Source organism: Dendrobates tinctorius, unplaced genomic scaffold, assembly GCF_039654945.1.
Source record: "Dendrobates tinctorius isolate UK_male_01 unplaced genomic scaffold, ASM3965494v1 ptg000201l, whole genome shotgun sequence".
NCBI lineage: Eukaryota > Metazoa > Chordata > Amphibia > Anura > Dendrobatidae > Dendrobates > Dendrobates tinctorius.
The window spans coordinates 9,142,501-9,159,964 of NW_027361868.1; the positions used below are offsets into that span (position 1 = coordinate 9,142,501).

The following is a 17,464-nucleotide window of genomic DNA, read 5'->3' on the forward strand; positions in this document are numbered from 1 at the left end:
CTCATAAGACAGGGTTTGCAGACCGGTCACCATTCTGGTCGCTCTTTTCTGAACTTGCTCCAGTTTGTTGATGTCTTTTTTAAAATGTGGTGCCCAAAACTGGACACAATATTCCAGATGAGGTCTGACCAAAGAGGAGTAGAGGGAAATAATTACTTCACGTGATCTAGACTGTATGCTTCTGTTAATACATCCTAGAATTGCATTTGCCTTTTTTGCTGCTGTATCACACTGTTGACTCATATTCAGTCTGTGATCTATTAGTATACCCAAGTCTTTTTCACATGTGCTGTCACTTAGCCCTATTCCTCCCATTCTATATATGCTTTTTTCATTTTTATTGCCCAGATGTAGTACTTTGCATTTCTCCCTGTTAAAAACCATTCTGTTAGTTGCTGCCCACTTCTCCAGTTTATTTAAATCTTTTTGAATCCTCTCTCTCTCTTCTCTAGTATTGGCTATCCCTCCTAGCTTTGTGTCATCAGCAAATTTAATCAGTTTACCCTCAATTCCTTCATCTAAATCGTTGATAAAGATGTTGAACAATACAGGGCCCAGGACAGAGCCCTGTGGTACCCCACTTGAGACATTCTTCCAACTGGATGTGCAGCCATTTACGACCACTCTTTGGGTCCGATCACTAAGGCAGTTATGAATCCACCTAACAGTTGCCTTGTCCATTCCATACTTAGTCATTTTTTCAATAAGGATTGTATGAGAGACTTTGTCAAATGCTTTGCTGAAGTCAAGATATACTATATCTACAGCATTTCCTTGATCCACCCAATCAGTGATACCGTCATAGAAGGAAATTAAGTTAGTCTGACATGACTTATTAGTTAGAAACCCATGCTGACTCTGTTTAATCACTTCATTCTTATCCAGGTATTGACATACATGTTGTTTAATAATTTGTTCAAAGATCTTTCCTGGTATAGAAGTCAGACTCACCGGCCTATAGTTGCCTGGGTCCACCTTCTTCCCCTTTTTGAAGATAGGAACAACATTTGCTCTTCTCCAGTCTTCTGGCACATCTCCTGTTCTCCAAGAATTTTCAAAGATTATGGAGAGGGGTTCAAAAATTTCTTCTGCTATCTCCTTCAGTACTCTGGGGTGTAATTCATCTGGACCTGGAGACTTGAATTCATTTAGGTTAGCTAAGTGTTTCCTCACTATCTTTCTGTTTATAGATATCCTGGATTCTTCTATTCCCTTAATAGGACAGTGAATAACAGTTGATGTTGCATTTCCTTTCTGAGAGAAAACAGATGCAAAATAGGAATTTAAAAGTTCAGCCTTCTCAACATCCTGTCTTACCATTTCATCATTTTCATCCTGTAAAAATCCTATAGCATCTTTGACTTTTCTTTTACTTTTGACATATCCCCAAAATCCTTTATTATTGCTTTTGACATCTCTTGCAAGCCTCAGTTCATTTTCAGCTTTAGCTAATCTGATTTGTGCCCTGCAGGTTCTGCAGACAGCATTATATTCTTCTTTAGATATGCCTCCCTCTTTCCATTTTATAAACATTTTTTTCTTCCTTTTTAGCATGTGCTTAAGTTCTGTGTTCATCCATCCTGGTTTCCTTAAATGCTTCCTATTCTTCCCTCTTTTCGGAATTGTTAACAACTGTGCTTTGAGAATTTCATTTTTCAATATTTCCCATCCTTCCTGGACATTTTTGTCTTTAAGGATATCCAGCCATTGGATCCCTCCAATTCTCTTTCTGAATCCCTTAAAATCTGCCTTTCTGAAATCTAACCTTGACGTCTGAGTCTTCACAGGTCTTCCACCTCTAGTTATCCAAAATTCTAAAATAGCATGGTCGCTACCTCCTAGGGTCCCAGCCACTTTTACCTCCTCAACCATTTCCTCCCTGTTTATAAGGATTAGATCCAAGGTAGCAGTTCCCCTTGTTTTCTCCCTTACCTTTTGGAAGATAAAGTTGTCAGCAAGAGAGGATAAGAATTTCCTTGACCTGTTAGTTTTGCCTGAGAGAGATTCCCAACAAATGTCTGGATAGTTGAAATCTCCCATGACAACTATGTCATATTTTTTTGGAGAACTTGGCCATCTGATGCATAAAGAGTTCATCTATATCTTCAGCTTGCACAGGCGGCCTGTAGTAAATGCCTACAATGGTGTCCTTTCCATTGTTCTGTCCTTGTATTCTTACCCAAACAGTTTCCACAGAACTCCCAGTCTCTGAAGCTTCAATCTCTGTGCAGATATACGCGTTTCGAACATACAATGCGACACCCCCTCCTCGTTTATCAAGTCTGTTTCTTGCAAATAAGTTGTATCCTTCTAGTCTTGTATTCCAATCATGTGTATTGTCCCACCAAGTTTCAGTGATTCCAATTACATCATATTTCTTTTCCTGAAGATGGTGGGGGGAGGCTCCTGCTGCAGTCAGATACCTTTTATAAATGCTTTTGGCTGTAATGTATCTATAAAGATTTCACAGTTGTAATAGGAGGCAGAAAACCTAAAATAATGAATATTAAGCAATAATTTCAATCCCGCGCATGCATAGTTTTTTCTTTTTCTGAATTACATTAAACCAGTGGGGCTGAGGGTCCAGCCAGTGGGACCCCAACCATTGGTAGAAGAAAAAAAAACCAATCCTAAATGTGTCAGAGGTGAGGTTCCGCACCATACATTGTCGATCGGACTGCTAAGCACAGCGCTCGGATATTTCCAACAGTCCGATAGACAATGAATGGAGCGGATGTGGAAAATGCTCCTATGGAGAGAGGACAACTTTTTTCTCCAATGTGAGCAGAGCCGGGGGGGCCTTATTTGACAAAGTGAGACTATATCCGATGGAGAGCGGAGAGACGGTGTCCATGATAGAAGATAACAAGACATGACACTTACTAATAAAGCCCTCCAACCCTCCAAATTGTGGCGCACTGTACCTGTATGTGAGGCCATGAGGCTTCTAATGTTGGCTCATCCTCTTCCGGATCAAAATCTGGATTGTCGCTAGGAGGGAGCGTCCTAAAGATATTTGAACTAATCTGTAAAAAAATAAATATAATAAAAATATGCAAAAAAAATAAATAAAAAAGACCCATAGTGACTGATGCATGTGTGATGTGCAGCTTGTCCCACCCACTGGCCGCCGAGTTACAGATTTCTCCCCCATTACTGTGCACGTTATCCAGGGCCTTGCACCTGACCAATGTGCACGTTACCTGCCAGGCATGGCAGATACCTGGCACGCAGCCCGAGGCCACGTCAGCAGTCCCTCTCACCTCCCGATGCAGAAGTGACAGCCTGGGGTTAACCCCTTTACACTTGCTCAAATGACCCCATAATCATGAATCCTACACTGGAGAAGATTTACCAACGCTGTCAGAAATATTGACACAGACTAAAGTCAACCAAAAGTGCCAATATCGGCAGCAGGGCACAAAAGCCGCACCGTAATATATCTGTACCCCACCTAGGACATACCGGCAGGGCACTTCTTGCTGGATTTCCCCTTTAGAGCACTTAAAATCGGCTGCATAATACAATCCGGGCAGAATGAAGGTGACAATACAGCAGTATAACATGGAGAAAGCGCCAAACAAGGCCAAGAAAAGGGATCATGAGCTGCAGGCCTGATTAGTGGAAAGCAACTAAAACCATCATCGAAAACATCCACCTCCTAATAAAAATCAGGAGGAAAGAAATGATAAAGAATAAGAAAACCTTCTGCAGACTGCAAGAGCGAAAGTGGAAAATATGTCCTGTATCTGTGGTGATAAAACACGCAGGAAATTGCGCTTCCTACTAAACACAAGGAGAAAACCTGCATGAGGCTGTGGCCGGGCACCGGGAGAGGAGAGCAGCGAGGAGCGCGGGAGGGGCACCGTGAGAGGAAAGCAGCGAGGAGCGCGGGAGGGGCACCGTGAGAGGAGAGCAGCGAGGAGCGCGGGAGGGGCACCGTGAGAGGAGAGCAGCGAGGAGCGCGGGAGGGGCACCGTGAGAGGAAAGCAGCGAGGAGCGCGGGAGGGGCACCGTGAGAGGAGAGCAGGGAGGGGCACCGTGAGAGGAGAGCAGCGAGGAGCACCGTGAGAGGAGAGCAGCGAGGAGCACCGTGAGAGGAGAGCAGCGAGGAGCACCGTGAGAGGAGAGCAGCGAGGAGCACCGTGAGAGGAGAGCAGCGAGGAGCACCGTGAGAGGAGAGCAGCGAGGAGCACCGTGAGAGGAGAGCAGCGAGGAGCACCGTGAGAGGAGAGCAGCGAGGAGCACCGTGAGAGGAGAGCAGCGAGGAGCACCGTGAGAGGAGAGCAGCGAGGAGCACCGTGAGAGGAGAGCAGCGAGGAGCACCGTGAGAGGAGAGCAGCGAGGAGCACCGTGAGAGGAGAGCAGCGAGGAGCACCGTGAGAGGAGAGCAGCGAGGAGCACCGTGAGAGGAGAGCAGCGAGGAGCACCGTGAGAGGAGAGCAGCGAGGAGCACCGTGAGAGGAGAGCAGCGAGGAGCACCGTGAGAGGAGAGCAGCGAGGAGCACCGTGAGAGGAGAGCAGCGAGGAGCACCGTGAGAGGAGAGCAGCGAGGAGCACCGTGAGAGGAGAGCAGCGAGGAGCACCGTGAGAGGAGAGCAGCGAGGAGCACCGTGAGAGGAGAGCAGCGAGGAGCACCGTGAGAGGAGAGCAGCGAGGAGCACCGTGAGAGGAGAGCAGCGAGGAGCACCGTGAGAGGAGAGCAGCGAGGAGCACCGTGAGAGGAGAGCAGCGAGGAGCACCGTGAGAGGAGAGCAGCGAGGAGCACCGTGAGAGGAGAGCAGCGAGGAGCACCGTGAGAGGAGAGCAGCGAGGAGCACCGTGAGAGGAGAGCAGCGAGGAGCACCGTGAGAGGAGAGCAGCGAGGAGCACCGTGAGAGGAGAGCAGCGAGGAGCACCGTGAGAGGAGAGCAGCGAGGAGCACCGTGAGAGGAGAGCAGCGAGGAGCACCGTGAGAGGAGAGCAGCGAGGAGCACCGTGAGAGGAGAGCAGCGAGGAGCACCGTGAGAGGAGAGCAGCGAGGAGCACCGTGAGAGGAGAGCAGCGAGGAGCACCGTGAGAGGAGAGCAGCGAGGAGCACCGTGAGAGGAGAGCAGCGAGGAGCACCGTGAGGAGAGCAGCGAGGAGCACCGTGAGGAGAGCAGCGAGGAGCACCGTGAGGAGAGCAGCGAGGAGCACCGTGAGGAGCGCAGCGAGGAGCACCGTGAGGAGCGCAGCGAGGAGCACCGTGAGGAGAGCAGCGAGGAGCACCGTGAGGAGAGCAGCGAGGAGCACCGTGAGGAGAGCAGCGAGGAGCACCGTGAGGAGAGCAGCGAGGAGCACCGTGAGGAGAGCAGCGAGGAGCGCGGGAGGGACACCGTGAGGAGAGCAGCGAGAAGCGCGGGAGGGGAACCGCGAGGAGAACAGCGAGGAGCGCGGGAGGGGAACCGCGAGGAGAGCAGCAAGGAGCGCGGGAGGGGAACCGCGAGGAGAGCAGCAAGGAGCGCGGGAGGGGAACCGCGAGGAGAGCAGCAAGGAGCGCGGGAGGGGAACCGCGAGGAGAGCAAGGAGCGCGGGAGGGGAACCGCGAGGAGAGCAGCAAGGAGCGCGGGAGGGGAACCGCGAGGAGAGCAGCAAGGAGCGCGGGAGGGGAACCGCGAGGAGAGAAGCAAGGAGCGCGGGAGGGGAACCGCGAGGAGAGAAGCAAGGAGCGCGGGAGGGGAACCGCGAGGAGAGAAGCAAGGAGCGCGGGAGGGGAACCGGGAAAGAAGAGGAGCGAGGAGCGCGGGAGGGGAACCGTGAGGAGAGCAGCAAGGAGCGCAGGAGGGGAACCAGGAAAGGAGAGCAGCGAGGAGCGTGGGAGGGGCACCAGGAGAGGAGAGCAGCGAGGAGCGCGGGAGGGGCACCGAGAGAGGAGAGCAGCAAGGAGCGCGGGAGGGGAACCGAGAGAGGAGAGCAGCAAGGAGCGCGGGAGGGGAACCGAGAGAGGAGAGCAGTGAGGAGCGCGGGAGGGGAACCGTGAGGAGAGCAGCGAGGAGCGCGGGAGGGGAACCGTGAGGAGAGCAGCGAGGAGCGCGGGAGGGGAACCATGAGGAGAGCAGCGAGGAGCGCGGGAGGGGAACCGAGAGAGGAGAGCAGCGAGGAGCGCAGGAGGGGAACCGTGAGAGGAAAGCAGCTAGGAGTGCGGGAGGGGAACCGTGAGAAGAAAGCAGCTGGGACCGCGGGAGGGGAACCGTGAGAAGAAAGCAGCTAGGACCGCGGGAGGGGAACCGTGAGAGGAAAGCAGCTAGGACCGCGGGAGGGGAACCGTGAGAGGAAAGCAGCTAGGACCGCGGGAGGGGAACCGGGAGAGGAGAGCAGCAAGGAGAACGTGAAGGGCATCGGAAGAGGAGAGCAGCAAGGAGCTGGCCATTTTCCGATAGTGGCCGCTAGGAGGCAGATGTGCAGTACCAAGCCCCAGGCACCAGAAGTAGATAGCCAGCTCCATAAGTGAGTACTTCTGGCCGGCAGCCACCGACACCAGCTAATCATCAGGGTTGCCGGGTGTCGGACTCCGACCGATCAGACATTGATGACCTATCCTAAGGGTAGGTCACCAATGCTAAAAGTAGTGGACCAACCTCTATAAACTTTCGTTTCTGCAGAACGGAGGCAGCCATCATGGCACTAAAGGTGCAGTTTTTTGTTTTTTTTTAAAGGGATGCATCCCCTACAAGGCAATGTGCTTCGCTTACACTCTCAGTTCGGGCTGACAAACTCCCTTTAAAACGTGTAAGACGTCCTTGTTAAGTGTTGGATGTTACGTCCATCAGCAACTCATTAGTACAAGGCCTTTAGGAAGCCAAGTTGATGTAAGTTTACAAGGCTGCCATAGAGACCGACAGCAAGCCGGGATGCTTGGATACTATTAATATAACCTGCCATTAAGTGAAATTGTTCTGCTTCCTAAGATTTGCAAATATTATAAACGTGGATCCAAGAATAAATGAATAAGTCTGCACAAAAGGCAAATAATGCAAAGGCAATGTGAAATATTACTGGAAATGGCAGGGTAAAGCATGGTGGACAAATCAGTCTTAAATTTCAATTGGAAATTGAATGTGCACATCTTATCCGTCTACCCTCCCCCTCCGCCTGCTGGGAATACAGGAATCTAAAAAACTTTCAAGTCTAAAGTGCAGTCGCTGATTCGCAATGAGACCGCGTTTTCCTTTTTCATCGACGCCCCATAGCCTCCGTGTCAGCGCTCACCCGGTTGCATCTACTCGCTACCTCCTGAGAGGAAAAGCCCACTGAGCCAACCACTGACCAAGAAGGTAAGAGTGAGTATCGCTTCATGTACTACATGTTTTAGTGTCCATTGTGCAGTAAATACGAACCTGGCAACACAATTCTTCAAGGTCGGTACAATTACGGTGAGAATATAAAAATTCTTTAGTTATTTTTATATTTTACTGCCTATATATATAAATTTTCGTTTTCCTCTACATTTCCAGAGACTTATGTTTGCTGGCTTGTTTTTTATTTTTTTTTTTACATGGATTTTATGGTTACTATTTTTTAGGGTACGTACAACATTTTGATTGCTTTTTATTGCATTTTTGGGGTCATAAAAGCAATTCTGGCCCTTTTTGTATATTTTTCAGAGATTACCAGCAGCATGTAAGGGTTTGAGCAGCAGCGATTGGAGCCAGCTCAGGTCGCTGCCAGCTGTAACTGCAATATTATCCTATAAGAGGTGTCATAACATGTGCACGGTGTACAGGAGAGTAGTGGGCTGAAGAATGGCCGTCCGGACTAATGGCAGGAGAGTGCCGCTGGCCCAAACTGAAGGCTTTCCACTGTTGCAAGCAGAGGCGGCTTTTTACCTCTGCAGGAGAACGCTGGCAAAAAAGAAGCAAAAACTTATGTGACCGTCTCCTCATCCAGTGCTTGTATTTTTCAGAAACGACACCACTCCTGTCCATGTCTGATGTTGCAGCTGCACCCCATTAGTTTGACAGGTGGAGGCGATTCCGTGTGAAGCTGCAGACGATCCCTTTGGATTTCCATCGGCGGCACTTACCATTCGTATGATATCGGTGTACGCGGACTCTATGATCACCCCTCGATTCGTGGACACGTATTCCACCAGTTCGTTCAGGGTGGCTCTCTTGATTTCTTTGCTCTTCAGGTCAGATATAGAGTCCATAAAATCAAACAGTACGCAGCACTGCTGCAACTTCTGACAGAAGAGGTCCTGCTGATCCGTGGACATAGCATCTATAGGAGGGAGACAGTGACATGTCAGTGTGGCAGGCAGGACCGGTTACACCTACGCTAGTAAAAAAAACACAGCTGGGATTCTGGGACGGATGCTACGCGGAGAATTCTTACTGGTCGTTTACACTGAGCATCCTGCATTTAGACAAGTCCGGAATATGAATGAATAACACGCAAGAGAAATGATAAAATACTGACATTTTAATATGAACCACTAGATGGCAGCATTACATTCCAGTCTGGTGGGGAAAAAACGCATATCCTGCTTTACAGCCTGCAGTAAAACCGAATCCTAATATTACCATCTGAAAGAAACAGGATGTAGGGACCAAGACCCTGATTCCAGCGATTTCTCACTTATTGGGCTGTGTTTTGCAGTTTCAATAAAATCAGTGTTTTATCAGCAAGAGATTATCACTACGGAACTAGGCGTCTCATGCCTCCTAGTCCAACCACACCCCCATCTCTGATTGTACAGTATATGGACAGAAAGTGGTCAGTGGTGTGGGCGAGGTTATACAGGAGTCAGCATTCCGAGCTCTGATAGATCTGCAGCAGAGAAAACTGTGATTCTATTATAACAACTGCACCCAGTAAAGTAAGTGCCACATCGCTGGAATCAGGGTCTCTGCCCCTATATCAGAATACGTAGCAAAAACTTACTTAGAGATTCCCATAAAGAAGAGACAGTCCAATATAATCAATTATGCAGGCTCTGGGGATGCTTGATTCTAGTGATGTGAGGGGGGGGGGGGGGGGTCAGCCATGGCAAAATCTGTGGCTCCTGGTTTCCGGAGCAAAATATCTAAAAGCCACCCCCCGACGCATATATAGTAGGTGTCTTGCCCATCATTTTGGGTTACTTCAGTCTCTAGCGCGTCACCTCTTAGGTCAGCTGTATACCATCAGCATCTGTCCTGAGACAACCACCTTTTATAGTAAAAAATCTAATGCGCTGCCTGAGCCAAGATAAGCAGCTTTCACACTAAAATAGCAAAAAGAAGAGACTGAGATGGGGGACGCAGCAGAGTAAGGCCACATTCATTAAAGGGGTTGTCCAGGTTTATGATGAAAGTTTTGCAGTCATTTTTTTTGAATGCAAACTTCTGAATCCACAGATGCTGTGGCACACAAGGGGGAGTGCAGCACGGGCTCCTCAGGGGCGTGTCTTTAGGCTGCTCTGCATTATTACCCTGCAAGCCATGCCCACAAGGAACAAGTTATCTTGTGTGGGGTTTTTTTTTCCACTCTTTATTTCTATTATTCATATATTTTTTTTTTTTTTTTTTTTTGGGGGGGGGGGGGGGGGGGGTGTCAGTGTAATTTTATGTAAAATTGTTAAATTTTATTCTACAGGTCAGATCTCCGGTCGTCCCATAAAGTATGAATAGAGCGGCAGGGGTGACCGTTCAGAAGTCCTCTTTCTGGCAATCATGGGGGTCTCAGAGGTCAGATGTACAAGTTATAAACCACCTTATTATTGGATAACTATTTGTTACGGGAATACCCCTTTAATGTACACTCGAGTTTACTGCATGCATTTATTACCAACAGAAGAATAAAATGATTTCCATTCACCGCTCTAAATGATCAGAAAAAATGACACTGAAAAAGGTCAATAATGGAGACCTGTTAGCTGTAGAGATCCTGTGCATTAATCTATATACATCCACAGAGCGCACGTCCGCCACGGGTCAATACCTGCCTGCTTAATTAAAAGGACTGCCAGGTGGCCAAATACACTCCCCGGAAGAGCCATAACCCAAAACCACCCACAGGTGAAGTGAAGAACGAGGAGGGCAAACTATCAGAGAGCAAGTGAGCCGTTCATTATAGAAATTGAGGTTTCAAAAGCTGGAAAATTGGGCAAATTTAGGGATCTGAGCAAAGGTCTAAATTGTGATGGCTGGATGAGGAGTCAGAGCATCTCCAAAAAAAGCAGGTCAAATGAGATGTTTCCAATACACGGCAGGCCTTATTGGGCTCATGGGGTGTTCCCGATATGTAGTGGAGCAGTGGCAAGTCCCTATTAAAAATACAGCAATTCAAGGATATGACCAAGCAACAGAGTTATGTGCAAGGAGTGAAGGCGAGCCTGTCTGGTCAAAGCCCACAGAAGAGCTAGTGCAGCATAAAAAAAAAAAAAAAAAAATTATATTATAATAATAAAAATATATATATACACACACACACACACACACACACACACACACACACACACACACACACACACAAACACACACAAACACACACAAACACACACAGAAAACATTTTCTACTGACATGCAAAGCACCACAGCTACGATCGATGGGTGAGATGAAACGCAGAGCATCGCAGCTACGATCGATGAGAGAAACGAAACGCAGAGCATCGCAGCTACGATCGATGGGAGACTAAACACAGAGCATCGCAGCTACGATCGATGGGAGACTAAACGCAGAGCATCGCAGCTACGATCGATGGGAGACTAAACGCAGAGCATCACAGCTACGATCGATGGGAGAGGCGAAACGCAAAGCATCGCAGCTACGATCGATGAGAGAGACGAAACACAGAGCATCGCAGCTACGATCGATGGGAGACGAAACGCAGAGCATCGCAGCAACGATCGATGGGAGAGGAAAAGCAGAGCATCGCAGCTACGATCGATGGGAGAGACAAAACGCAGAACATCACAGCTACGATCGATGGGAGAGGCGAAACGCAAAGCATCGCAGCTACGATCGATGGGAGACGAAACGCAGAGCATCGCAGCTACGACCGATGGAGAGACGAAACGCAGAGCATCGCAGCTACGATTGATGGGAGAGACAAAATGCAGAACATCACAGCTACGATCGATGGGAGAGGCGAAAGGCAAAGCATCGCAGCTACGATCGATGGGAGAGACGAAACAGAGCATCGCAGCTACGATCGATGGGAGAGGCGAAACGCAGAGCATCGCAGCTACGATCGATGGGAGAGACGAAACGCAGAGCATCGCAGCTGCGATCGATGGGAGAGACGAAACGCAAAGTATCACAGCTACGATCGATGGGAGAGACGAAACGCAAAGCATCGCAGCTACGACCGATGGGAGAGACGAAACGCAGAGCATCGCAGCTACGATCGATGGGAGAGACGAAACGCAGAGCATCGCAGCTACGATCGATGGGAGAGACGAAATGCAGAGCATCGCAGCTACGATCGATGGGAGAGGAAAAGCAGAGCATCGCAGCTACGATCGATGGGAGAGGAAAAGCTGAGCATCGCAGCTACGATCGATGGGAGAGGAAAAGCTGAGCATCGCAGCTACGATCGATGGGAGAGACGAAACGCAGAGCATCGCAGCTACGATCGATGGGAGACGAAACGCAGAGCATCGCAGCAACGATCGATGGGAGAGGAAAAGCAGAGCATCGCAGCTACGATCGATGGGAGAGACAAAACGCAGAACATCACAGCTACGATCGATGGGAGAGGCGAAACGCAAAGCATCGCAGCTACGATCGATGGGAGACGAAACGCAGAGCATCGCAGCTACGACCGATGGAGAGACGAAACGCAGAGCATCGCAGCTACGATTGATGGGAGAGACAAAATGCAGAACATCACAGCTACGATCGATGGGAGAGGCGAAAGGCAAAGCATCGCAGCTACGATTGATGGGAGAGTCGAAACAGAGCATCGCAGCTACGATCGATGGGAGAGGCGAAACAGAGCATCGCAGCTACGATCGATGGGAGAGGCGAAACGCAGAGCATCGCAGCTGCGATCGATGGGAGAGACGAAACGCAAAGTATCACAGCTACGATCGATGGGAGAGACGAAACGCAAAGCATCGCAGCTACGACCGATGGGAGAGACGAAACGCAGAGCATCGCAGCTACGATCGATGGGAGAGACGAAACGCAGAGCATCGCAGCTACGATCGATGGGAGAGACGAAACGCAGAGCATCGCAGCTACGATCGATGGGAGAGACGAAATGCAGAGCATCGCAGCTGCGATCGATGGGAGAGACGAAACGCAAAGTATCACAGCTACGATCGATGGGAGAGACGAAACGCAAAGCATCGCAGCTACGACCGATGGGAGAGACGAAACGCAGAGCATCGCAGCTACGATCGATGGGAGAGACGAAACGCAGAGCATCGCAGCTACGATCGATGGGAGAGACGAAATGCAGAGCATCGCAGCTACGATCGATGGGAGAGGAAAAGCAGAGCATCGCAGCTACGATCGATGGGAGAGGAAAAGCTGAGCATCGCAGCTACGATCGATGGGAGAGACGAAACGCAGAGCATCGCAGCTACGATCGATGGGAGACGAAACGCAGAGCATCACAGCTACGATCAATGGGAGAGACGAAACGCAGAGCATCGCAGCTACGATCGATGCGAGAGAGGAAAAGCAGAGCATCGCAGCTACGATCGATGGGAGAGGAAAAGCAGAGCATCGCAGCTACGATCGATGGGAGAGACGAAACGCAGAGCATCGCAGCTACGATCGATGGGAGAGAGGAAAAGCAGAGCATCGCAGCTACGATCGATGGGAGAGGAAAAGCAGAGCATCGCAGCTACGATCGATGGGAGAGACGAAACGCAGAGCATCGCAGCTACGATCGATGGGAGAGAGGAAAAGCAGAGCATCGCAGCTACGATCGATGGGAGAGGAAAAGCAGAGCATCGCAGCTACGATCGATGGGAGAGACGAAACGCAGAGCATCGCAGCTATGATAGATGGCTGTTCAATGGCATCACAGCCTGTTTGGGTTTATCGACAGAAGGAAAAGGGAATTTTCTTCTTTTTTTGTTTTTTTAATTTACCTTTTTTTGCAATGTGAGGACATCTTAAGATATTTTAGCAACATACAGTGGGGAAAAATAGTATTTAGTCAGTCAGCAATAGTGCAAGTTCCACCACTTAAAAAGATGAGAGGTGTCTGTAATTTACATCATAGGTAGACCTCAACTATGGGAGACAAACTGAGAAAAAAAAATACAGAAAATCACATTGTCTGTTTTTTTTCATTTTATTTGCATATTATGGTGGAAAATAAGTATTTGGTCAGAAACAAGCAATCAAGATTTCTGGCTCTCACAGACCTGTAACTTCTTCTTTAAGAGTCTCCTCTTTCCTCCACTCATTACCTGTAGTAATGGCACCTGTTTAAACTTGTTATCAGTATAAAAAGACACCTGTGCACACCCTCAAACAGTCTGACTCCAAACTCCACTATGGTGAAGACCAAAGAGCTGTCAAAGGACACCAGAAACAAAATTGTAGCCCTGCACCAGGCTGGGAAGACTGAATCTGCAATAGCCAACCAGCTTGGAGTGAAGAAATCAACTGTGGGAGCAATAATTAGAAAATGGAAGACATTCAAGACCACTGATAATCTCCCTCGATCTGGTGCTCCACGCAAAATCCCACCCCGTGGGGTCAGAATGATCACAAGAACGGTGAGCAAAAATCCCAGAACCACGCGGGGGGACCTAGTGAATGAACTGCAGAGAGCTGGGACCAATGTAACAAGGCCTACCATAAGTAACACACTACGCCACCATGGACTCAGATCCTGCAGTGCCAGACGTGTCCCACTGCTTAAGCCTGTACATGTCCGGGCCCGTCTGAAGTTTGCTAGAGAGCATTTGGATGATCCAGAGGAGTTTTGGGAGAATGTCCTATGGTCTGATGAAACCAAACTGGAACTGTTTGGCAGAAACACAACTTGTCGTGTTTGGAGGAAAAAGAATACTGAGTTGCATCCATCAAACACCATACCTACTGTAAAGCATGGTGGTGGAAACATCATGCTTTGGGGCTGTTTCTCTGCAAAGGGGCCAGGACGACTGATCCGGGTACATGAAAGAATGAATGGGGCCATGTATCGTGAGATTTTGAGTGCAAACCTCCTTCCATCAGCAAGGGCATTGAAGATGAAACGTGGCTGGGTCTTTCAACATGACAATGATCCAAAGCACACCGCCAGGGCAACGAAGGAGTGGCTTCGTAAGAAGCATTTCAAGGTCCTGGAGTGGCCTAGCCAGTCTCCAGATCTCAACCCTATAGAAAACCTTTGGAGGGAGTTGAAAGTCCGTGTTGCCAAGCGAAAAGCCAAAAACATCACTGCTCTAGAGGAGATCTGCAGGGAGGAATGGGCCAACATAACAACAACAGTGTGTGGCAACCTTGTGAAGACTTACAGAAAACGTTTGACCTCTGTCATTGCCAACAAAGGATATATCACAAAGTATTGAGATGAAATTTTGTTTCTGACCAAATACTTATTTTCCACCATAATATGCAAATAAAATGAAAAAAAAACAGACAATGTGATTTTCTGGATTTTTTTTTCTCAGTTTGTCTCCCATAGTTGAGGTCTACCTATGATGTAAATTACAGACGCCTCTCATCTTTTTAAGTGGTGGAACTTGCACTATTGCTGACTGACTAAATACTTTTTTGCCCCACTGTATAAACTATGCAAACACGAGACATGCATGTTTAAACTCAATCCATTGACTTCTATATGCACAGGAACTGTTTTGTGCTGCATCAGATTTACATTTGTTATTTTCTGAAGAACAACATGTGAAATTGCTGCTTGTAATCCAACTGGGCGTTTCTTCAAAATCTGGGGGAGTGTGCTTTTACATTCTCACTCCCATATCACACCAATCACAGTTTGGTAGAGAGTCTGGGTGGGAGAGGTGAAAGCACATGCCCCGAAAGAAGATTCTAAAGAAACGCGACAAGTTGCACTACAAAGCAGAGATTTCACATACTGCGCTCCAAAAGCAACTAATGTAAATATCTCTGCAACGGAGTGACGCAGCGCAAAATGGAAAAAAAAAAAAAAAAGGAGCGACAAAATGTGACCGCTGGGACCCACACAGGTCAGTAGAAGAGGGAAGGAGTGTGCACGCTGACCCCAGCAGTTCACAAAGAGTGCGCTCAACCATGTGCCCTGCTGCTCCATTCTATGTGGATAGGCGGTCATGTCTTTTCAATGTTCTCCCCCTGCCTAAAAAGACCATTCCATATAATTCTTTATTTTACAAAGAAAGGTGAAATGGAAAGATAAACATCAGCAGGATGTGGACTTTAATGGACCTGCAATCACAAAACTGTATTTTTTATACATTTACATTTGTCTGATATATTTTTAATAGGTATTGCAGAAAATGTAAAAAATTACGCTTATTTTTTTGCAAAACATACATACCCTTTAAATCGTGCATGTGAAACCAAGCAAGTTCACTGTAGCGTTGGCTATAAAAAGAACATATATTTGTGTAGTTTGGCCCTTTAAACGTTTCCTAGCAGGTGGATACAAGAATCCGGAGATTAGAAACACGTCTTGTCCCATGACGGTCGCCATCCCCACCGTCCCCTATATCTTGTGACAGCTTCCCAAGTTAGAATCAATGAATTGCTTTTTCAGCGTGTCACCGAGCGGTGAGGTCCCGCAAGTTGCTAGGAAACAGTCCCCCCCCCTCCAATCCTGAAAACACCAAAAATAACCCCCTGAGTCTCCAGAGGTAAGAGATAATAATATCACATTACACATGTAACACGAGGAGCGCAGGAACCCGGAACACATCCCGACAGTTTTTCTTAATCAGTCTCTGACAAGGAATGAATAATCGGGTTCCGCGTACGGAGGGAAGAAAGATGATGGAGGCACCGAGCTCAGCTTATAAAAAAAGGCATGCAGGTCATCAGCGAGCCCGGCACGGGGCCAGGGAAAAATACACACCGGTCTCCGACAGCTTCGGAGGGTTGATTAACTTGGAATATTTGTATTTTATATTCCAGTAGAAACTGCAAAAAGATTTTATTTGTGGTTACCATGGAGACGCATAAGAGCTATAGACTTAAAACTTTCGTTTTATTATAATTTTTTTTTTTATTAAAAACCCATGTAGGAAACGAGCCACCTGGGAGACGGCAGAGGTGGCCGCCGGTAACCTATGCGACGAGTGGTAAACAAGAAAATTAATCTAATTTGTTCTCGATAATCGAGAGGATTTTGTGATTACCGCACTTTGCAATTTTACCAATTTATGATGAGACAAACGCTCTTAAAAGGGGAGGTGCGGTGCCTAACTTCTCTGTACTAGCAGGTTAGAGAAATTTCTGCACGGTCGGTGGGACCAGACAACCGTTGGGCTTGCGTCAGCGTCCCAAAACACGCTCCTCCTGAAAACTCTGCCGCTTAGTGTCGAGTATAAGAAGTTAGAAAATAGCACAAGTTGTATGTAAGTTACTAGAGAAAAGCGTTCCACAAATAAAAAAAAAAAAAAGTGCAAAAAAAATTGCACAGCAAAAAGGGCCAAAATCCCCCCCCCCCAAAAAAAAACCAAAAAAAAAAACAAAAAACACAACAACAACAACAACAAAAAGTGGCGTTAAAAGACTGATGAGAATTCCCTCCTAATGAAGCTCCTGCATTGCCCCCATCACCCGTGTATCATCCAGGGACCCCCGGGCCGGCAGGTACACGTGACCTCCACTGCCCTCTTGACTATCAGAAGGACCTGTAGTAGAGCGGACGGGCTGTGACAGTCCGGAGAGCGCTCCCTGCACCCACCAATTACGGAGTATTATCACAACAGCTCATTATGTACAGTCATAACAGAGGAACAGGCCACTGACTGAAGGCGAGAGCAGGACCATGACCGGGGCTGCATTACACAAATATGTGCCCGAAAAGAAGAAGGATCTCCAGGCAAACATCAACTCATGCCTGACGAGCCCAAAAACAATCACCCGGGGAGGTCACAATGTACAGCGAAGACGGCCATAGGTGAAAGACAACTCCGGGGTTTCCAACAAGTGGAAGTCTGACTAGAGGATTTGTCAATGCAGCCAGTGGGGCGATCGGCCGATTCCTCCAGGTCCTGTCCAGATGAATGACAGCCCACAGAACACAAGAACAGCAGCTCTGACAGGGCGACATCTGCCTCCTATTACACCTCGTGATGGCGCCCCCTGCTGTTCATTTCATTCCCTCTCTGAATGTCTACCTAATGTGTCCGGTCGAAACTTTTTAGGCTAACTGCGCAGCAGCAGGAATCCCTCTACCGTCCGTGTATTAGAGCACGTGCGACAGAAACAGTACAAAGATGTGCACAATATGGCGGTGTAACCTCCCTGAGCGCTCCGAATGTAAAATCACCTGGACACACAGGAAGGGAACTGGTGACCGTGACTGGTATTAACTACCGCACCATAG

At 48.2% G+C, this 17,464-nt stretch overlaps 1 protein-coding gene across 2 annotated transcripts in view; it reads right to left on the reverse strand.

Moving 5' to 3' along the window:
* Positions 1–17,464, reverse strand: part of PPP2R5A (protein phosphatase 2 regulatory subunit B'alpha) — an 81,773-nt gene that overhangs the window by 34,612 nt on the left and 29,697 nt on the right. For both annotated transcript variants that reach the window (XM_073553389.1, XM_073553390.1), the window contains exons 2-3: positions 8,045–8,241; positions 2,925–3,026 (exon numbers count right to left, since the gene is read on the reverse strand). In XM_073553389.1, the coding sequence (XP_073409490.1) occupies positions 2,925–3,026; positions 8,045–8,241 (299 nt within the window). The remainder of the gene's footprint in view (positions 1–2,924; positions 3,027–8,044; positions 8,242–17,464) is intronic.